At 37.9% G+C, this 23,158-nt stretch overlaps 1 protein-coding gene and 1 long non-coding RNA gene across 7 annotated transcripts in view; one reads left to right on the top strand and one right to left on the bottom strand.

The window, feature by feature from the left end:
- Window positions 1-10,872, bottom strand: part of LOC131507660 (uncharacterized) — a 23,906-nt gene extending 13,034 nt beyond the window's left edge. Inside the window, exons 1-3 of one of the 3 annotated variants that reach the window (XR_009259615.1) lie at window positions 10,758-10,872; window positions 2,140-2,233; window positions 1,806-2,045 (exon numbers count right to left, since the gene is read on the bottom strand). This is a non-coding gene — a long non-coding RNA (uncharacterized LOC131507660). The remainder of the gene's footprint in view (window positions 1-1,805; window positions 2,046-2,139; window positions 2,234-10,757) is intronic. The other 2 variants (XR_009259616.1, XR_009259614.1) reach the window with 2 other exon arrangements.
- Window positions 10,793-23,158, top strand: part of TMEM33 (transmembrane protein 33) — a 25,144-nt gene continuing 12,778 nt past the window's right edge. For 2 of the 4 annotated variants that reach the window (XM_058722738.1, XM_058722736.1), the window contains exons 1-6: window positions 10,793-10,924; window positions 11,109-11,181; window positions 14,981-15,075; window positions 15,550-15,737; window positions 19,312-19,379; window positions 21,023-21,156. In XM_058722738.1, the coding sequence (XP_058578721.1) occupies window positions 11,137-11,181; window positions 14,981-15,075; window positions 15,550-15,737; window positions 19,312-19,379; window positions 21,023-21,156 (530 nt within the window). In that variant the 5' untranslated portion in view covers window positions 10,793-10,924; window positions 11,109-11,136. Of the gene's footprint in view, window positions 11,000-11,108; window positions 11,182-13,822; window positions 13,844-14,980; window positions 15,076-15,549; window positions 15,738-19,311; window positions 19,380-21,022; window positions 21,157-23,158 lie in introns of those variants that run through there. The other 2 variants (XM_058722737.1, XM_058722739.1) reach the window with 2 other exon arrangements.

The raw sequence follows: 23,158 nt of genomic DNA, 5'->3' as shown, positions 1-23,158 counted from the left end.
GGTCATGATCTCACAGTTCATGGGATCAAGCCTTGCATCAGGCTCTGTCCTGATAGTGCAGAACCTGCTTAGGATTCTCTCTCTCTCTCTCTCTCTCTCTCCCTCTCTCTGCCCCACCCCCACTTGCATGCACATGCATTCTCTCTCTCTTTCTCCTTCTCTCTCTCAAAATAAATAAACAAACATTAAAATAAAATAAAATAAAATAAAATAAAATAAAATAAAAAACCCTTCACATTCAAGCATGCTCTTTAAACAAAAAAAGAGGGAGCACCTGACTGGCTTAGTTGGTAGAGCATGTGATTCTTGATCTCTGGGGTTGCATAGAACTTACTTAAAAATAAATTTAAAAAAATAAGTGAATAAATAAATAATTTAGGGGACCAGACTGAACCCACTGAGAATCAAGCTTGGATTATTACGGTCCCTCTGGTCTTTTCAAAGTAGTTAATTACTTTGGCCCCATTTCCCCATAAGTCTGTTTGGGATTAATTTCTGTTACAGTCAAGAGAGTCCTGACTAAGACAAACATGTATATTTGGTAAGTTATTCACTATTATTAAAGATAAAACTAAGGCACATTAAAAATGTTAAGATCTTATTTGAGCAAAAATCAATTCGAATCAGGCAGTGCCAACCAAGCCAGAAGTGGTAACAAGTGCTCCACGATAGGAGCTAGGAGAAAGACTTTTATGGAGTAAAGGCAGAAGCAAAGCAAGGAAATTATTTTGATTGGCTATAGCTTAAATATTTGCCTTATTTGGAAAGTCAAGTTGGCTCTTTGTGATTGATTATCCTTAGATTTTGTTTTCTTAACCTTGAGGCATTTACAGGGTTCGGTTTTGGATTGCTCACTTAATTCTGATAAGGTACTAGAATCACCTTCAGTCTAGTGACCTCCTTGATTTAACACTAGCAAACACACTGATCAAGGAAGAAAGTAAAGATATACACCAGCGGGGAAAATTCCAATTGTTAAACAAAAAAAAAGGAAGGGGTGTTAAATATCATCCGTATATAACGTAAAACATAAAATGTCCAAGGAAAACTAAAATACTAACTCAAAAAGATATATGCACCCCTATGCTCACTGCAGGATTATTTAGAATAGCCACAATACAAAAGCAACATAAGTGTCCATGAATGGATGAATGGATAAAGAGGAAGTCTCTCTCTGTCTCTCTCTGTCTCCGTCTCTGTCTGTCTCTCTCTCTCTCTCTCTCTCTCTCTCACACACACACACACACACACACACACACACACACACACACAGGAATACTATTCAGCCATTAAAAAAGGAAATCTTGCCATTTGCATCAACATGGATGGACCTTGTGGGTATTTTGCTAAATGGAATCTAAAACAAAAACAAAACAAAACAAAAAAGGCAAATGAACAAACAAAACAAAACTCACAAAGAAAACAGATTGGTGGTTGCCAAAGGGGAGGTGGTATGGGGGTAAGCAAAATGAGCGACGGGGATCAAGAAATATAAACTTCCAGATATAAAATAAATATGCAATGGGCATGTAATGTACAGCAATGGTGACTATAGTCAATAAACTGGTATTGTATACTTGAAAGTTGCCAAGACTAAATCTTAAAAGTTCTCATCATAAGAAAAACAAATTTGTAAATTTGTATGGTGACAGACAACTAGACTTATGGTGGTGATTATTGCCCAATGTATAGAAGTATCAAATCAATGTTGTATACCTGAAAGTAATAGAGCGTCATATGTGAATAATAATAATAATAATAATAATAATAGACTATTCAAAAAAACATAAAATGGTTTATGATACCTTACAAAGGAGAAAATGATAGATGTCACTGCATTCAATAGTCAACACTAACCACTGGAAGCTCATATATCTTGGCACAGTAGCTTCAGCTTCTTCCACTATGACTTCAGTATATTTCACACTGTCCCTAAGTTGCCTGAAACACTGTCCTAGAATCCACTTCAGGATCTATAGTTTCATTTGAAGCCCAAGAGAATAGCACAGGAGTGGAGAAAATACAGTCTTTGTGATGCTTCTGCTCTAGGGAGAAACAGCAGTAGAAGAAAATCTAGCAGTTACTAAAAGTGAGCATCATTTGTAAAAATAATCATAGTACAATCTGATAAGTTGTTACCTCCTTATTTTCATCCATTCAAAATAAATGATTTCTTCTTGGTAACATTTCTAGAACCTCCATTGTGTTCCATTTTTGTCTACCTTCAGCCTGTCTGAGAATGCACAAGAAGCAAAAAGCATGTAATGAAAGGAACTCGATTATTAGAATAAAACGATTATGTTGGTTCAGTCAGCAAAATGAAGTCAACCTACTAAAAAGAGTTTTAATGGGGAGTATCATCCTTCATAAATCAGGCAAGCAAACCATGAGCCATTTGGAAAGCAACTTGGTTTGTGCCCTTTTCATTTATCTTAATTTGATAGCTTCATGGAGCCATGGCCAGGCAGTCTCTGGTTAAGCTTGGGGCCTAATGTTGTGGGACAGATCCTTCCTCCATATATTCAGTTACTATTTTTATTTAGGTTTCAAAGACAAAGGAAAAAATTTCAACACTATCAAAGGACTAGTATCAAAACATAATTTTAACATCTTAACATACTTTTTGAAAAACTCTAACAAGGGCGCCTGAGTGGCTCAGTCATTAAAATCTGACTTCAGGGGCGCCTGGGTGGCGCAGTCGGTTAAGCGTCCGACTTCAGCCAGGTCACGATCTCGCGGTCCGTGAGTTCGAGCCCCGCGTCAGGCTCTGGGCCGATGGCTCGGAGCCTGGAGCCTGTTTCCGATTCTGTGTCTCCCTCTCTCTCTGCCCCTCCGCCGTTCATGCTCTGTCTCTCTCTGTCCCAAAAAAATAAATAAAAAAAAAAAAATGTTGAAAAAAAAAATAAAATAAAATCTGACTTCAGCTCAGGTCATGATCTCATGGTTCCTGAGTTCAAGTCCCACATTGGGTGAGCTTGGGCCCCACTTCAGGTGAACCCTGCTTGTCTCTCTCTCTTTCTGCCCCTTGCTCACTTGCGTCCTCTTTCCTCTCCAACAAAAATAAAAATAAATAATTAAAAACTCTAACAAACTAATAATAGCAGATGGTATCAGAGACAAACAATCCAGTAGAAAAAGGCAACTGAAGAGAAAACCTGAATGGCCAATAAAATTGCGAAAGAGTGCTCAAACTCACTGCTACTAAGGAAAATGTACATTAGAACAAATATGATATACCATTTTCATACACATAAGATTTGGTGGGAACTAAAAATAACAAATGTTGGCAGGGATTAAAGATATTCTCATACTCTAAGTGCAACCACTAGAAGTAAATTTGCAACTATTTTAATATGCAAAGTTGAAGATATTCTGGCCTAACTATTCCACATCTATTTTTATTTTTGTTTGTGCTCCCAGAATTGATTTTAAAGGTAAAAGACTAAATGTTCATGAAGATGCCAAATAAATTCATTTTGGTAATTCATAAATAGGATACCATAAGATAGCTAGAATAAATGAACTAAACCCAGGTGTAGTACCATGGTTACATCCTAAACACACTGTTGACTGAAAAAAGTAGATTCTAAGAGCATACATGAAGTATGGTACCATCTGTGAAAAATATAAAAGGATAGAAAACTATACTGTGTATTGCTTATTGCACATGTACAGAGGTAATATAAATCTATGTAACAAAAGTATAAAAACATGAACAGTAAGAATACAGTGATTTCAGTGAAAAGGTAGCTCTGGATAGTTAGGATAATGGAATGGGGATGGGTTTCAACTGTATGTACTGTTTGATAAAACAGAAAAATCTGAAATAAATATGGCAAAAAATTAACTTCTGTGATACATGTACCCCTGGAAGTACAAAAAAGATTTTCTTTTTTTTTTTTTTTTAAAGATTTTACTTTTAAGTAATCTCTACACCCAACACGGGGCTCAAATGTACAACCCTGAGATTAAGAGTCACGTGCTATACTGACTGAGCCAGCCAGGTGCCCCACAAGAAAGATTTTCTGAAAGATGTACTGGCTTTAATATTTTTAATGAGATGAAACAGCAAAACTTCCATGTATCTGTTTTCCTAAAAAGTTGTCTTTTTGGGAACTTGTCACACTGGTTCTCTCCACATTTTGAAAGGCATCCCTTGCAATCTTCTAAATCTTAATAGCTGTTGATTTTTCCAGGGCACCAAACAAAGGAACAATTTGAAATACCAGGTTAGATGTTGAGAAAAAATTACTCTCTGTAACAAATACTTTTGCAATTCATCTGATGTTTGTAGAGGAGGAAAAATTTCTTTTTTCTCTTTACCCATCTTAAGTTCATTGGCTGGTGCCCATGAAAATTAGACTGACAAAAGACAGATTAACAAGAGAAAAAGAAACAGCTTATTAACATGTGAATGAAGCATACACAATGGGAATACCCAGAAAGGAGTAACTCAAAGAGATGGTTAGAACTTGGGCTTATGGAGTATCTTCCCAAAAGAACAGCAAATTTTTAGAGAAGTGACCAAACGAAGAGGACTTTGAGTTTATAGGGTGACAAATTGGGGGAAGGTGAATGTATGGGAGATCTAATGAAAGATAAGGGCTAGTTAGCAAAGTATGTTATGTAGATTCCTTGTTGTCATCTCTGGGCTGATTAAGGTAACTTTTGTCCTTTCCAGTAGAGAGAGGAGGGGGAACAACTTCATAAATTTATGTCCTATTTTAGGCAATAGGAGTAATGCAGAGAGCTTTCCTTTTTATCTGCTTCCTCTCAGAGGCCTTCAGCTTAAAATAATCCTTATACCAGGGGTGCCTGGGTGGTTCAGTTGTTTAAGTGTCCGACTTTAGCTCAGGTCACAATCTCACAGTTTGTGGGTTCAAGCCCCACATTGGGCTCTGTGCTGACAGCTCAGAGCCTGGAGCCTGCTTTGGATTCTGTGTCTCCCTCTCTCCCTGCCCCTCCCCTGCTTGTGTTCTGTCTCTCTCTTTCTCAAAAATAAATAAACATTAAAAAATGTAAAAAAGAATAATCTTTATATCAAAGTGCCATATTTTGCTCCCACTGATTTTTTCATTGTTTCTAAAAATATTGGAGGACCAAATTGAATTTCCAATTGATCATTAAATATAATTTTAGGTAATAAGCCAAAAATCATATAGTAATTTATTAAAACTCAGAAGGTATTACATTGTTATAACAAAATTCCCTACATTCTTTTCTTAACATTTTAATATGGAAAATTTTAACACAGAGATGAAATCAGAGAATAATAAACATTCATATGTCTTTCATCTAGATTAAATAATTATTGATATTTTGCTACATTTGCTTTTATGATCTCTATTGGTCCATCACCTAGATACACTGCTCTTTCACTGAAACTTTTGAATGTAATTTGCAGACACCCTGGAACTTTACTTGTAAATCCCATACCTCTCAAAAAATTAACAATAACCATGTAATGTCATCTAATATCCATCTCATAATCGAATGTTTATATGTCCCTCAGATTTCTTTTATTACACCTTTTCAATCTAGAATCTACACAAACTAACATTTGGTTGTTTTAACTTTGTACATTCTTTTAATTTGAAATAGCTCTCCCATCTTTTATAATGATACTCATTTTTTTTTAAGTTTATTTATTTTAAGAAAGAGAGAGAGTGCACGTGGAATAGGGGCAGAGAGAAAGGGAGGGAAAATTCCAAGCAAGCTCCACACTGTCAGCACAGAGCCCGATGCGGGGCTCTAATTCATGAATTGTGAGATCATGACCTAAGCTGAAATCAAGAGTTGAAATGAAGAGTTGGATGCTTAACCAACTGAACCACCCAGGGGCCCCAATACTCACTTTTTGAAGAGGCCAGGCCAGTTGTTTTGTAGAAGGTCTCACATTTTATTTTTGTCTTACAATGTTGTTTAACGTGTTATTCTGTCTCCTTGAATTTCCTATAAAGTGAAAGTTAGGTCTAGAAGGACTTGATTAGATTCAGAGTAAATATTCTGCCAAGAATTTCTTATAGGGAATGTTGTGAATATTGTATTGTATCATATCAAGAGACAGTGTAAGGATAACCCACTATATTTGTGATGCTAGATTTGATCTCCTAGCTTAGGTTTTAACTGCCAGGTTGCTCCTTGGGAAAGATTCATCTTTCCTCTTGTAATTGGTTAAAAAAAATCTCTAGTATAATGCTTTGGAAATGTGTCCCCTGTCAACATTTTACCCAATGGGTTCAGCATCCACTGATCAGTCTTACTATTGTTAGTATTATTTCCTGACCAGTTATTAATGTTTTCATTTTAAAAATGAATAGTTGTATACTATATTTTAGTTAAGAATATTTTTAAGACTATTGGGGTCCCTGAGTCAGTAGAGCATGAGACTCTTGATCTCAGGGCTGTAAGTTTGAGCCCCACACTGGGTGTAGAGATTACTTAAAAATAAAACCTTAAAAAAAAAAAGGCTATTAACCAAAAGTCCTCAACCTTGTTCTATTCCTCATTGTTAAGTTTATCACGTCTGCTTTCTTGAAACTTACGTCCTTTCAGAATGTAAAGTCATTGAATTATAAGAGAAGATTAAATAAATTCTCTAATAGAATAGGAATATATTTAGGGGTTTCAATGAGGGAATTTTCTGATGGGAAAAGGAGAGACTGGTGACAGTGGCACTGGGCAGTATGATTGAGTAGAATTGGAGTAGGCACATAGTGGTATGCTGGACCCAGCACATATTGGCTTGCAAGAGCTGATTGTTAAATTTTTCAGAATTTCGTGAGCTGGTTGTTATGCACAGCCATTATTAAAAGTTAAAGTGTATAAATTTATAGTGAGTTATATTAAAAATAGATAACAGGGGCACATGGGTGGCTTAGTCAGTAGAGCATGCAACTCTGGATCTCATAGTCATAAGTTCAAGTTCCACTTTGGGAGTAGAGATTACTTTTTTAAAAAGGTAATAGGTGCGCCTCCAGGGGGGCTCAGTCGGTTAAGGGTCGACTTCGGGCTCGGCTGGGGTCATGATCTTGCAGTTTGTGAATTTGAGCCCCGTGCATCAGGCTCTGTGCTGACAGCTCAGAGCCTGAAGCCTGCTTCAGATTCTGTGCCTGCCTCTCTCTCTGCCCCTCCCTGCTCAGGCTCTGTCTCTCTCTATCTCTCAAAAATAAATAAATGTTAAAAATATTAAAAAATAATTTTTTTTTAATGTTTACTTATTTTTGAGACAGAGAGTGACAGAGCATGAACAGGAGAGGGTCAGAGAGAGAGAGGGAGACACAGAAACCGAAACAGGCTCCAGGCTCTGAGCTGTCAGCACAGAGCCCAACACGGGGTTGAACTCACAAACAGCGAGATCATGACCTGAGCTGAAGTCCGACGCTCAACCGACTGAGCCACCCAGGCGCCCCAAAAAATATTTTCAAGAAAGGTAATAAACATTCAAAACTCATAATTATTTTTACTACACTTTCCCATTATCTATGCCCTTGAGGTTATTTATGTCTATTGTATCTGCATTATGGAAATGTTATATGATAATGAGCTGTGCACATCTCTTTCCAGTTTCATGTTCAGTGACATTAGGCTAATAGTTTCAAATAGGTCATGGAGGCAGCATTTACAACATGGAAACACCAGCAAGCATGACAAATCAAGGCTATTTATTATTTTGTTGATTGTCTAGACTTAAAAGTTATGGTCAAGAATGGGGTGCCTATGTGGCTCAGTCTGTTAAGAATCCGACTCTTGGTTTCAGCTCAGCTCATGATCTTGTGGTTTGTGTGAGCAAGTCCTTGAATTGGGCTCTGTGCTGACAGTGCATGGAGCCTGCTTGGGATTCTCTCTGTCCCTCTCTCCCTGCCCCTCCCCGTGCATATGTGTGTTCTCTCTCTCTCTCAAAATAAATAAACTTTAAAAAAAGTTATGAAGAGCTTGTTAATACGGATGAAACTTAAAAGTGTGTTATGTCTGTAGCTGTTAACATTGTAAACAGCAGTAAAAATTGAGTAAATATTCTTTCAGTATTCAAAAACCATTATTCACTGCAGAAAAGAAGTTGATCACATTATTGTTGAAAGAGTGAAGTTTCAATATGTGTTAGTTGTTTCACTTTGATTTTATTCCTTAACAAAAATATCAAACAACATTCACAGAATTATGTTGGTTCATCAATAGCGACAACATGTTGCTCTGGATACAAAAGTTCAGTAAAAATCAACAAAAGTGCTTTGTGAGAATCAATTGTTATATGCAATTTAAGCAGAGAACATTTGAGGTTAATATTTTTTCATAAGAGCATTTTTTTTAAGTAGGTTCCATGACCAATGTGGGTTGTGAACTCATGACCCCAAGCCCTGATACTGAGAGTCATATGCTCTACCCCATGAGCCAGCCAGGAGCCTCATAAGAGGAGTTTTTAAATCAATAAAACATATATTCATATATATATGCTTTATATATGTTTATATATATGTATATACATATGTGCATATACATATATATGTATATATGTTACATAAATATGCTTATAAATGTTTATTTATATATAATGTTTATATATAATATATAATATATAATAATATAATATATATTTAATGTTTATATAATATATGTTTATTTATATATATGTTTATATATGTTTTATACGTTTATATACATATATACATATATATGTATATATGTTACATACATATGCTTATAAATAATATATATATATAATGTTTATTTTGAGGGAAAGGGAGAGAGAGAAAGGGATGGACGCTTGACCGACTAAGCCACCCAGGTGCTCCCAAACATATATATTGCTATGGACTAAAATTCATGTGTTGAACCTTAACCCCAATATGACTAGATTTGGAGATAACACCTTTAGTAGGTAATTAAGTGTAAATGAAGTATAAGGGTGTGGCCCTACCAATAAAACTGGGTGGCCTTATTAAAAACAGAAGCGAAATAAGTCATTCAGAGAAAAATAGATATCATATGATTTCATTCATATGTTGAATTTAAGAAACTTGACAGATGAGAAAAATAAGATAAAAACTGAGAGGGAGGCAAACCATAAGAGACCCTTAAATATAGAGAACAAACTGAAGGTTGATGGGGGTGGGGAATGGGTTAAATGGGTGATGGGTATTAAGAGGGGCACTTGTTGGGATGAGCACTGGGTGTTGCATGTAAGTGATGAATCACTGAGTTCTACTGAAGACACTACACTGTATGTTAACTACCTTGAGAATTAGATAAATAAATAACTAAGGGGAAGCAAGAGTTCTCTCCTTTCCCTCTCCTTACCAGGGAAAGGCCATGTGAGCACACAATGAAATGGCAGCCACTTACAAGTCAAGAAAAAAGGCTTCAGAATGAAACCTTCCTGCCAGCACCTTGGTCCTGGACTTTCCAGCCTCCAGAACTGTGAGAAATAAATTTCTTTTCTGTAAGCGTACGGTATTTTGTTATGGCAGCCCAAGCTTAGACACACACACACACACACACACACACACACACACACACTCCTGATAGGTACCTAAGTATTTGTAAGCACTGTTAGGGAATGATAAGTGCTATAAAAATATGGAGTAAATGATATATGAAGAGTGCAGTGAAGGCGGTGCTTTAGATGACCCAGGCTGTAGATCATGAGAACCTGAACTTGGGAAGTGACCTTAGAAAAACAGAAGTTTAGGGGCCTGGGTGACTCAGCTGGTTAAGTGTCCTACTCTTGGTTTTGGTTCAGGTCATGGTCTCATAGCTTCAAGGATTCGAGCCCCACATCTGTCTCTGTGCTGGCAGCGAAGAGCCTGCTTGGGATATTCTCTCTCTCTCTCTCTCTCTCTCCCTCCCTCCCTCCCTCCCTCTGTCTCCCTCTCTCTCTGCCCCTTTTCCACTTGCACTGTCTGTCTCTCTCAAATAAATAAATAAACTTAAAAAAAAAGAAAAACAAGTTTACATGGCTTCAATAGGGCACCATTTGACTTGTCAGCTAACTGCCTAGCACCTGGACTGCCCATGGATATTGGATATTTCTCCTGTAAGTATGTGAAACATTCCAACTAATCCCCTGAGTTTTAGTTTGCTCCTCTGATCATCCTCTATCCTATTGCCAGAGTGATGGTTCAAATCTTTTACAATCCACCTCTCCCTGTCCCACCCCTCCCCCAACACACACATCCGTTCATTGTGGTCATACTGAACTAGTTCCTTGACTCTGTCCTGTTGCTTCATGAACTTTCTGTTGCTCTATCTGGAATTCCCTCCCCTGTTTAGCCAACTTCTCCTTGTCCTTCAAAATTTAGGGCCAGAATTACCTTTTCCAGGAAACCTTCCCAGACCCTTTCTGATTTAGGTACCCTCTGTCCATATTACACAAGCACTATGCTGTGATTTCGGTTTGTCTTTCCCACAATCTGTGTCATATTCATTTTTTTACCCTCCATGCCAAGCATTGGGGCCTGTCACATAGCAGGCCTCGTTAAGTACTTGTTGAAAATTTTTATAATTAGGACCACAGGGCTTAGCGAGCCTGCGGAGGAAAACAGCAAAGAAGACATTTCTACGGCTTCTGCATAAAAGAGCAGAGAGATTTTGGGGTTCGGACAGGGACAGAGAGGACCGTCTGGGAGCTGGAGAAGCGGGAAAAGTTGCTTCGCCACCCTCCCTTGTTAGCTTCCACAGCTAGAGTACAGGACAGGCGAAACTGAAATAAGAAAAACTACATTTCCCGTCATGCCTCAAGACACCGCTATCGGTTTCACCTCTTTGTCACCGCCTCTTCCCCGCGGAAGTAAAAGGAGCACTTCCAGGTTCGGCAAGAACCTGGAGCCGGGGCTGTTAGATCGGCGCCGTTGGGTCTTGCTCCGAAGCTCCGCCTTCTCTCCGGTTTTTCTAGAAGCCCGGCTTTGCTCTTGGCAGTGTCGTACAGGTATTTTCCGGCCCCTTCGGGTGCTCCCAAGGCAGTTCGCTACACCGGAGCGGGCGAAACTTTTCTTCTGTTGAGGTTCGGAGTTCCCTTAGGGCGCGGCGGGCTCGTTGCACGGTGCAGGGAAACCGGTTATCGGAGTCGTGGCCCCGTGCTTACATCCCTTTTCTTCCCTTACCGATTGCAGCGTCCGAGGCGCGTGTGCGAATCTCCCCATGGCAGAAACGGCCCCGAACGGCCCCCAAGGGGCGGGCGCAGTGGTAAGTGAGCGAGCAGGGTCTTCTGGGTTGGTTTATAGGAGTTAGAACGGAGCAGGAAGTGTTGCTCAGTTCCGAGGCGTTTCAGTTCATCGCTTAAAGGGCCTGGGCTTAGTAAGTGAGGTGGGGGTAGCGTAGAGAGAACGAGATCTTGAGCGAAGATGTGGAGGAAGCTACAGGTTTTCTGTTGGTAGCGACAGTGGGCTGGCCTGGAGCAGGTGACCCTCACCTGTATGCGAAGGAAATTGGGCCGCCTTGCCTCTTCCCCCCTCTCGGTCTCTAATTGTCCTAGGTTCCAAGGTTGAAGATGCCACCTGAGGTGGTGCCGTGATACAGGCCTCATTCTGCACAGGCGTGCTGGGAGAGAACGTCTCTCTGCCCGTTTTATGCCATTATATGGAAATTACGCAGTGAGGGGGGAGGGGTCTTTTTTTTTTTCTTTTCGTCATTTTATCCGTACCTTTTTTTTTTTTTTTTAACGAAGAGAGATCTTAGGCTTCTGTAAATGTTTTATTCTTAGCATGCAGATCTGCTTAATAGTTATTTGTATTGCTCTCTAATTTTAAACACTATGAATGTGCGAATTGAGCTTGTCTCTTTTTCCTTTTTAAACATTTTGCAACATTTCCACTTATATATACACAAATTTTCTTTTTTCTTGATTTTGCTGAGCCGTTTAAGAATTAGTTGCATACACAATGATGGCCAATTCATACATACTTAAGTATTCTTTTACATGACCACGATGCAGCTGTTGTGGGAATATTTGCAGTTAAATTTGAGAAATTTAACACTGATACATGTTGTTACCTTATTTAAAATCCATATTCAGATTTCCTCAGTTGTGTGTTAAAGTGTCTTCCTCCTCATCCAGGATTCAATCTAAAAGCATGCATTGCTTTTACTGGCCTTTAGTCTCTTTTAGTCCAGAATAGTTCCCTTGCCTTCTTCCTCTTGCCATTTTTGACTTTCAAGAGTCCAGACTTGTTCTGCAGAATGCTTCTCAAATTGAAGTTGTCTGGTTTTTTTTCCCCCTGGTCACTAGATTCAAGTTGAACATTCTGGCACGATTGTTGTTACATAACTGATAGTCTGCCTTTTTCAGTGCACTATATATATCAAGAAGCATTTTATGTTGATTTATTCCGTCATTGCAGATACTAAGTTTGATTATTTGGTTCAAGTGGTATCCACCAGATTCTCCACTGTAAAAATACTTTTTTTTCTTTTGTAGTTGAAAACTATTCTGTGGCATGATAGCTTGAGACTGTGTGAATAGTTTTTCCACCTAAGTAGATTTGTTGACTATAACATGGTTAGATTGTTGCCTCTTAAAGTATAAACCAATACTTTTTTAAACCTTTTTTATTGTGTACTAAAATAGAGATATATAAAGTATTCAAAATGAAACACAGAGACCAGTGATTTATAACAGAATAAACACCCTAAACAGTTTTTTTTTTTTTTTAAAGATTTTATTTATTTTTTTTTAATTTTTTTTCTTTTAATGTTTATTTATTTTAGAGACAGAGAGAGACAGAGCATGAACAGGGGAGGGTCAGAGAGAGAGGGAGACACAGAATCGGAAGCAGGCCCCAGGCTCCCAAGCTGTCAGCACAGAGCCCGACGCGGGGCCCGAACTCACGGACCGTGAGATCATGACCTGAGCCGAAGTCGGACGCTCAACCGACTGAGCCACCCAGGCTCCCCTAAAGATTTTATTTTTAAGCAATCTCTATACTCAACAAGGGGCTTGAATCCACAACCTGGAGATCAAGAGTCGCATGCCCCATTGACTGAGCCAGGTGCCCCTAAACAAATAGATTTTATTTTTTTATTAAAAAATTTTTTTTGTTAATGTTTGTTTATTTTTGAGAGAGACAAGGACAGAGGTAGGCTGTAGAATCCGAGGTAGGCTCCAGGCTCTGAGCTGTCAGCACAGAGCCCGATGCGGGGCTTGAACTCATGAACTGTGAGGTCATGACCTGAGCCGAAGTTGGACACCCAACCGACTGAGCCACCCAGGCGCCCCTAGATTTTATTTTATTATTTTTTTAAGGGTTTGTTTTTTTTTTTTTTTTTTAAATTTTTGAGACAGAGAGAGACAAAGCATGAACGGGGGAGGGTCAGAGAGAGGGAGACACAGAATCTGAAACAGGCTCCAGGCTCTGAGCTGTCAGCACAGAGCCCGACGCGGGGCTTGAACTCACGGACCACGAGATCATGACCTGAGCCGAAGTCGGCCGCTTAACCGACTGAGCCACCCAGGTGCCCCATGCCCCTAGATTTTAAAGAACACGTTGTAAAATTAAGTTTCAGTCTGAATATTTGTGGAGAAACTGAGTCCAGTAAGCTAGATTCGTTCTTCCACTTGGCTACTTGTGATCATTTAAATTTAGAGGAGTCACAATGTAGTAGGTTTGGTTAGAATAAAACAGACATCTTTCTTTTCTTCTTTATTTCTTTCCATCTCTCCCTCTTTTTCTGTCTTCCCTCTTTCTTTCGTAGGCTCCACACTCAACGTGGGGCTGGAACTCATGACCCTGAGATCAAGAGTCAGACACTACCGACTGAGCCAGCCAGGTGCCCCAAAACAGGGATTTTTCTGAAATTACCTGCATATTGTTATAAAGACATGCAGTAAAACATCTTTGGATTTTAAAACGTACTTGCATTTTTTTCAAAAGCTTTTTATATAGTATTTCAAAAGATAATTAAGTTAGATTGCTTAGAGTAGTGTTTTTAGACTCCACATTAAGATTCGTAAATGAATTGTGAAATCAGCATAGTGGAAACACTAAGTATTTCTTAAACATTAAATAGAATACAAAATACCAAAAGCCGTCACACATAGGAAGGATGATGTTTTGTGAAGCTTCTGTTTACTTGTATATCTGTGTATGTTTGTGTCGAACCTTGATGTAAAAATTAACATAGATTCTATCAAAAAATGTAAAAGCCACTTAAGAATTTGAATACAAGACACATTTTTAATGAGAAATCAGATTTTAAGTTATCCCATTAGTGATAATGGATACATCTTTGGCAAATGCAGCAAGGGCAAAGAAAGATGGAGAAAAAATGGGAATAAAGTGGTATATGGGAGTTTAATCTAGGGCCATTGAAACTAGGGTAAGATGTATGGGGCGGTTTCCAGGGGATGAAGAAAGTCATAAAATTGGAGAGGCAGGTGCTATTTAACATTTGACAGCCACATTTTGGACGGAGTGTCTCAGGCCCTTCTTTATAGATAAGCAAATTATCCACAGGCCAGTAAGTTCAGTAGTGAGTGACTATTACCATGGTTTTACATTTCTCCTTTTGCAAGGTTCATTTAATTCAAAGTGGCTTTATGTAATGCCTTTTTACTCAAATCTTAAACCTACCTATTTGAATTTGAGATTTTTCTAAGAACAGATACTATGGTTCTCTTGAGAGCAATTAGTTCTTATTTAGCATTCTTTTAAAAGATGAAGCCAGTATTACAAGTGTTGAAGGAATACAGACAATTGTAGTTAAATTTCAGTTCAAAGGTTTCTTAACTAGTCTGTATTTTTTAAAAATATCAGTTATTTTTTTTTCTATTTAAGTACTTTGGTGCTTTCTGCATCAAAGCCATAAGGTGTTTGGATGTGTTACTGAGCATATATGTGAAATAGCTGCCTTAAGAGTTTTCATTTTGATTTTAAATAACTGCTACAGGGCTGTTAAGACATTTTGAATAGGAGTAAAACTGTGTAATCTTCATTCTTAGATAATTTGCAGGTTTAGTTCACTACAATATTTTTCTTTTTAAATTTAGCAATTCATGATGACCAATAAACTGGACACGGCCATGTGGCTTTCTCGATTGTTCACAGTTTACTGCTCTGCCTTGTTTGTTCTGCCACTTCTTGGGTATGTACTACACAGATTTCTGCCTTTGATACTCAGTTCAGTCGGTTTTTATGGACTACCTTTTATGTGGAAGACTTGTTAAACTGCAAGAGTTTCAAGGACAAATAAAATGCAGGTCTCCTTTAGGCACTGATAACCCAGTAGTAGTACCAACTGAAGGAATATTTTATATCGTGTGCTTTGTGAAAGTTGACATCAAGTTGAAAATCAGAAAGAAAATGGATGTGTGGGGATGAGAGGAGTTCATATTTTTTGCCTATTTGACACTTAATAGGAGGAACGCCTGCTGTATAAAATTCAGTTGGGTATGTATATGAAGTGATGCTTCTGAGAAGGTATAGTAGGTTCAAGTAATTTTTTTCTATTGACATGGAAGAGATTTAGGTGTTGTGCAATGATGATGCAATCCACAAAGGAGGAAGAGACATGGTAGTTGTTAAGTCTCATGATAACCTCTCCTCTGGTAATTTGCAGGTTGCACGAAGCTGCAAGCTTTTACCAGCGTGCTTTACTGGCAAATGCTCTTACTAGTGCCCTGAGACTGCACCAGAGATTACCGCATTTCCAGTTAAGCAGAGCATTCCTGGCCCAGGCTTTATTGGAAGACAGCTGCCACTACCTGCTGTACTCACTCATCTTTGTCAATTCCTACCCGGTTACAAGTATCCTTTTTGTGCTTTTTTGATGAGGAAATCGCGTATGAAGCATATAGACGATTCTGATTATTTTTTGCAGTAGGGAAGGTTCGGCAGTAAGGGGTTCCATGAAGCCTGGGTTGGTTGGTTTGTTGGCACTTAATTTGAATGAAGATACATTTAGTGTAAGAATATCTGACTCTAAAATGTAAAGTCTAAATTTGAAGAGCTGGTGTGGGGATTTTAAATTTTGTGTCTTTGTTCCTGCCTCTTGTAAGCCTCTCTGTTGACAATGGATATTGTGAAGTTCAGATTAAAAGCATAGGACTGTGGAGGACTTATTTTAATATTTAAGGTTTTTTTATTTGATTCAATCTTCTTTGGGAAAGTGCCCATATATCTTGCCGTAAAAAAGAATCCTCGGCTCTTTCAATTCCATGTGAGCTAGAAACAAATGGAAATTCATTAAGAAATAACTTATTTAAGAGAGAATTGGATAATTAATAAATATAATAAAAATACTAGTATTTACTGTGGATAGAGGAGAAAATAAGGACACATGGATAATCTTTGGAGCTAATGAGGATTACAGAACTCATTTGGAATTGTATGTTTATACATTTCAAAAGTGTGTTGGGTGACAAGTGGTTTTCTAAAAACATGGGGGAGGGTTGGGGAGGAGGACTTTAGTATGTTTGAGAAGCACTGGATCAAACGGCCTTCAGTAGGTTTCTTTACCATAAGACCTTTGATCTACTAATGTTCATTGTGAGGTGAAAGAGTTGGGGGAAGGGCAGAGAGGGGGAGAGAGAGAGAGAGAGAGGGAGAGAGGAGAGGGAGAGAGAGAGAGAGAGAGAGAGGGGGAGAGAGAGAGAATCCTAAGTATACTCCATGCTGTTACCACGGAGTCCAGTGCAGGACTTGGACACATGAACTGTGAGATCATGAACTAAGCTGAAATCGAGTCAGATGCTTAACTTACTGAGCCATCCAGGTGCCCCAATACTAATCTGAATTTAAAAAAAAATTTTTTTTCAATGTTTATTTATTTTTGAGAGACAGAGGTGAGTAGGGGAGGGGCAGAGAAAGAGGGAGACAAAGAATCCGAAGCAGGCTCCAGGCTCTGAGCTGTCAGCACAGATAGCTCCTGAACCCCGAGATCATGGCCTGAGCTGAAGTCAGACGTTTAACCGACTGAGCCACCCAGGCACCCCAGTACTAATCTGATTCTTAAAAGTAGTTGGGTATTATGTTAGTAAATAAAGATGAGCCCAAAGTCATATTACAAAGTTGTGTTCTGATCTTTGCATTTACATGGGTGATGTTGTCCTTGATGTCTAGCCATGATAGGTACTTAGGGTTTAACTTGTAGACTTTTCACCCTTTTTATTTTCTGAATAGTTTAAAAGTTACATTGAAAGCTAAGATTATGAATCTCTTCTAAGGATTTGTGAATTATAGAATGTTAGAAGTAAAAACTTGTTAGAAATCTGTAGCTTTGAGGCACCTGGGTGGCTCGGTTGAGCATCTGACTCTTGATTTTGGCTCAAGTCATGATCCCAGGGTCGTGGGACGGAGCCCGTGTTGGGCTCTGCACTGGGCGTGGAGTCTGCTTAAGATTCTCTCTCTCCCCCTGCCCCGTTCACATGCACTGCCTGTTTCTCTCTTAAAATAAAAAATAAAATCTGTAGCTTTGATGACACTTGACCTAGGAAATGAAGTTAGTGTCAGAGCCATGATTAAAACCCACATGTCTTGACTCTCTTCAGGGTTCTGTTTTTATTACTTGCATTGCTTCTGCAGAATCAGGCTTTAAGTTAGGATATGTGTCAGAGTTTAAATTTAACTAAGAAGCAACAAGATTTTGCAATGGCCTTAGAGAAGAGAGTTGTAGCTTTCATCAGTTCCAAAATGATCTATGATTGATTAAAAAGTATAAAGCTATATTGGGGTGCCTGGGTGGCTCAGTCGGTTAAGCCTCCGACTTTAGCTCAGGTCACGATCTCGCGGTCCGTGAGTTTGAGCCCCCCGTCGGGCTCTGGGCTGATGGCTCAGAGCCTGGAGCCTGCTTCCGATTCTGTGTCTCCCTCTTTGCCCCTCCCCCATTCATGCTCTGTCTCTCTCTGTCTTTCAAAAATAAATAAATGTTAAAAAAAAAATTTTTTAAAAAGTATAAAGCTATATATACATGATCTCTACTGAGGAAATTGGCATTTTACTTAATTCTTGTGTGTGTTGGGGAGGAATTGGTTAGGATGTTAATTTGGAGAACTACTAGATGAGAGGTAGGATTTTTGTAAACCTTGGGTATATCACTGTCATCTTTGCCAGTTGGAAATTAGGGACCTTTGGATCTAATGAGTTACAGTTATAATGAATGAATTTGGTACTCTTTGTGTTACAGTAATCACAATTTCCCATCACACCAAGCTTTCAGTTAATGTAGAAAAATATAATGGTTCATTTCCTAGAAACTGCAAATAATTTTTTTAAATAAGGGTAATTTAAAAAATTTTTTGATTTTTTTTTTTTTTTTTTTTAAAGTAAACTAACCCCAACGTGGGACTTGAACTCATGACCCTAAGATCAAGTCACATGCTGTACTGACTAAGCCAGTCAGGCATCCCAGAAACTGCAGATACTTTTAGGCTGAGTGTTTTTGCCCTTCATGATGGATGAACAGTCTCTGTCATTTTAGGAAAATACTTGACAGTGTTTTTGCTCTCGTTTTTCTTGACCTGGCAGAAATTGGGGTAATAAATAGGATCTTTTGAGCAATTTTCATTTTTCAAAAAGCTGAATGAAAGTTGTATATTTATCCATGACATAAAGCCAAACAATTGAATTCAAATATGTTTGTAATTAAACTGATGAGACTTTGAACTAACTGTACACAACCCCAAATACACTTTATTCAGTACAGGTTGAGAACACATGGCTGTACAAGCTTCATAGGTACGGTATCTTGAAATAATAGGGATCTTGTAGGAAAGAGATAATGGGGATCTTATAGGAAAGAGATAATGCAGGATCTTTAGTTGAGGAAAATTGGTAAGTCCTTTTTTAAAGTTTTATTTTTCATTTTTATTTTACGTAAATTCTACCCCCAACGTGAGGTTCAAACTTAGCGCCCTGAGATCAAGTTGCATGTTGTACAGACTGAGCCAGCCAGGCACCCCTGTGGAAGTACATTTTAAACTGTTCCCCACACTCTTTCCTAAGCAGTTGTGATGAGGAAAGCAGTACAAAGACTGTCTTCGAATTTGAAGGCAAATTCTTTTGTCCAGAATGGCCTTTGTGGAGTTAAAAGCTGTCATATTTAAGGCTTTGAGGTGGCCTAGATTTCAATTTAATTGTTTACAATATTTTGTTATCTAATAGAAAAGGAAACTTTTATCACTTTAAGTTTTTTCATAAAAAAACTGAGCTTTAGAAACTGAAATTGTTTACAGATTAAAAGCTTCATTTGGTTGCAAAGTGTATCAGTAAAACAAAAGCCACCGCTGAAGTCATTTTTGCAGATGCCATTTCAGATCTATATTGGGCATAATACCAAAGTACTTAATAAACATTAAATTTTTTCCTTAATTGTTTTCTTCAGTGAGTATTTTTCCTGTGTTGCTATTCTCCTTGCTTCATGCTGCCACATATACGAAAAAGGTCCTTGATGTAAGTACAGCTGTGGTGTTTTTTTGACTTCTGGATTGCAGACTGTTGGTTGGCATGAATTTGAATTCTAAGACATTTTGGCATTTGTCATAAAAGTTTCCTCCATTCCCTACAAACTTGTAAATTATTAGTGATTTGAAAGTTTTAAGTGTGAAATTTTGTATTTAAGTTTCACAAAATGCATTTTGTAGATAAAGGATTGTATTGCAGATTACCCCCTAGTTTCCAGAGGAATTCCTGAAGTTTGAAATAGACCTTTTTGTTTAAAAAAAAAAAAAAAAAAAAAATCTATCTTTTAGGTTTGGTAAGTTGTCAGAGATCTCCTCCTCTATCATTGTTTAATTTTAACATACCAGGTAAGTAGAGTGTATTGAATTTCTTTTATGTTAATATTCAGAGCTAAAATATTCCTAAAATATTTTCTTATTCTTGGATTGGAACATTAAGCCCAAGTTAAGTGTGCCAGGCAGATTGACTGCATATGCACTGACATTTGAATTAAAATATACAAATGTTTGCCCTGTGTTGACAGTTTTCTTTTTTTTCTTTTAAAAAAATTTTTTTAATGTTTTTTATTTGTTATTTTTGAGAGAGAGAGACAGTGTGAGGGGCAGAAAAAGAGGGAGACACGGGATCTGAACGAGGCTCCAGGCTCTGAGCTGTCAGCACAGAGCCCGATGTGGGGCTTGATGAATTGTGAGATCATGACCTGAGCCGAAGTCGGACACTTAACTGACTGAGCCACTCCAGGCATCCTAGCTGTCTTCTTTATTCCTGTAGTTCTTTGGTCATAGTGGTAATTGGGCTCTGTAATTTCTACCTTTATTTAGCTAAGGAGTCACAAATACCTTAACTATATTACTAAGTAGTCAGATTTTGTTAGACTGGTTAGATAGAAATAACCACCATTTTTGTGTGTGTGCAATAATCTAGTCTTTTTTACAAAAAATAAGGCATGAAAATGACTTACTACTAAAGTTGTCTTTGTAATTTTTCAAATACACAAAATACAGCAATGTAGGAAAATACACTAACTTTTACCTTATTTTGCAAACTTTCATATTACCATTTCCAAAATAATTTTCTTTTAGTTGTTTTGCCTGTTGGCTATACTGTTTATCTGAAGAAAGAAAATAACTGAATAATCAAAAATGCTGTGAGGGGTGCATGGGTGACTAGGCCGGGTGAGCATCCGACTTCGGCTCAGGTTATGATCTGGCGGTTTGTTGGTTTGAGTCTCGCATCGGGTTCTGTTCTGACAGCTCAGAAGCTGTGAGCCTGCTTCAGATTCTGGGTATCCTCTCTTTCTCTGCCCTTCCCCTGCTCACGCTCTGTGTGTGTGTCTCTCTCTCTCAAAAATAAACATTAAAGGGGTGCCTGGGTGGCGCAGTCGGTTAAGCGTCCGACTTCAGCCAGGTCACGATCTCGCGGTCCGTGAGTTCGAGCCCCGCGTCAGGCTCTGGGCTGATGGCTCGGAGCCTGGAGCCTGTTTCCGATTCTGTGTCTCCCTCTCTCTCTGCCCCTCCCCCGTTCATGCTTTGTCTCTCTCTGTCCCAAAAATAAAATAAAATAAACATTAAAAAAATTTTTTTTACATAAAAAAATGCTTCATTGTTTCTAATGTTTGTTTTCTTATGTTTTAGGCAAAGGGTTCAAATAGTTTACCTTTGCTGAGATCTATCTTGGATAAACTAAGCGCTAATCAACAGAATATTCTGAAATTCATTGCTTGTAATGAAATATTCTTGATGCCTGCTACAGTTTTTATGCTTTTTAGGTAAGAATAAAAATACATTGGTTTTGGGAGGCAGATGACTAAGTGATTATAATAAATATAATAACTCAAATTTTATCCTGCTTAAATCTGTTCAAGATTAATATTAGCAACCATTTTTCTTATTATAGAGAATCTGAGACATTATGGTAAACTTAGGAACTTGTCTTATCGTTCCTTGTGATTTACCACTTAACACTTTGAAAATGAATTTAAGAACCACTGTCTTTGAAAGAGTCTTGGGAAGCCTAGATTAGTGCATTCTGCCGTTATTTAGATGATTTTTCTTCTAGAAAGATTGCAGAAAAATTAGTCTGGTAGTAATAGTAGCCTAATGTCACTTCCGTGTTTTGTTTGTATTTTAATTATACAAGTAATGCATGAATAAAGAAAGTTGTCCTGTTAAAAATTAGAAGATCAGACTGATATTGACCCTTCCTATCAAGATTCTTGCATTTAAGTTTTAAAACTACATTTCTGGGGAGATGGGTGGGGGAATGGGTAAAGTAGATGGGAATTGAGGAGTGCACTTGTGATGAGCACTGGCTAATCACAATAATAAATAATGAATGAATGAATGAATGAATGGGAGGATAAGTTTGGATGACATAAACTTTGGTTACCAAGTCAAAAGTTTTTCTCTGTCTCTGTTATGTGTTTTTCTTTGTTGTGGAAAAAAGTGACTAGTTTCAAAGCCAAATTGGGAAAAAAAATAATTTGAATTAGGGAAAAAATGAAACTACATTTCTGCCTGGATTGTTGCTTTTTCAATTTTTAGTTTCTCTAGTAGCAGGACATTATAGATAAATGCTAAAATATCATTTGACTATGAATCCTTGTTGCAGTTCTGTACTCTCCTTCTGGTATGTGTATATGCATGTAGTACTTTTAAATGTTTCTACAGATACATAGAAAATGCATATTATGGGTGTGGGGTTTAGTTTTTACTTTACACCAGAAGTGCCATAATGCCTCATTTGTCTGCATCTTGCTTTTTTTGTGACCTATTTATGTTGATGGATACAGTTCTGGTTTGTTCCATTTAATGGCTTTGTAGTGTTTGGCCATATTAATAAACTGCATTTTATTACCTGTTTCCCCTATTAATGGGGAAACATTTGTTTCCAAATACTTGCTTTTCCAGATATTGATGCAGTAAACTTACTTTTTTTTTTTTTAATTTTTATTTATTTAAGTAATCTCTACCCCCAACATGGGGCTCAAATTGATGATGCTGAGATCAAGAGTCACATGCTCCTACAACTGAGACAGCCAGGCGCCCCTCTTTTTTACTGTTCTACTTATACTTTTGTGCCAGTGTTTTCTCTAAACCAGAAATGATTTTGTTGAGGCTGCACTAAGTACATTTTATATTTATTAGACCATGCCAGATTGTCATCTAAGATGTCTGTATTATGTTTTCCATAATCTTACTAATTTGAAAAAACTTACTTTTGTTTATGAGATACTTCATTTTAGTGTTCATTGCCTTTAACTAACTGGTGAGATTTTTGCATGTCTGTTTTTTTTAGCAATCTGTAAGCTAGAAACAAAGTTTTACAGGTTTCTTCATAAATACATCTGTTCTTTTAAGTAATGTTTTTCTCTGGAAACTCCAGGATCCCACATGTTGCTCAGGTTATAGGGTCACAAGCTAGATAATATAATCTAAGTAAAGTCTGGAATAGCACAGGGGAAGACTTCTTATTCAGTGTTGGGGATTTGGACTCTTAATTGATATAATAATTAACTTAGCCTTTGAGAATTGATTTTGCACATATAAAAAACTTAAATTTTAGGGGTGCCTGGGTGGCTCAGTCAGTTAAGTTTCTGACTCTTGATTTCGGCTCAGGTCATCATGATCTCATGGTTTGTGAGATCAAGCCCAGTGTCAGCACAGAGCATGCTTGGGATTCTCTCTCTTCTCTCTGTCTGCCCTGCCTCGTGCTTGCACATGTGCATGCCCTTTCTGTCTCTCAAAATAAATAAATAAAGTTGGGGCGCC

This window comes from Neofelis nebulosa, chromosome 3, assembly GCF_028018385.1.
Source record: "Neofelis nebulosa isolate mNeoNeb1 chromosome 3, mNeoNeb1.pri, whole genome shotgun sequence".
Taxonomy (NCBI): Eukaryota; Metazoa; Chordata; class Mammalia; order Carnivora; family Felidae; genus Neofelis; species Neofelis nebulosa.
The sequence above is the reverse complement of the archived record's forward strand: the minus strand, read 5'-3'. Positions and strand labels throughout refer to the sequence as shown.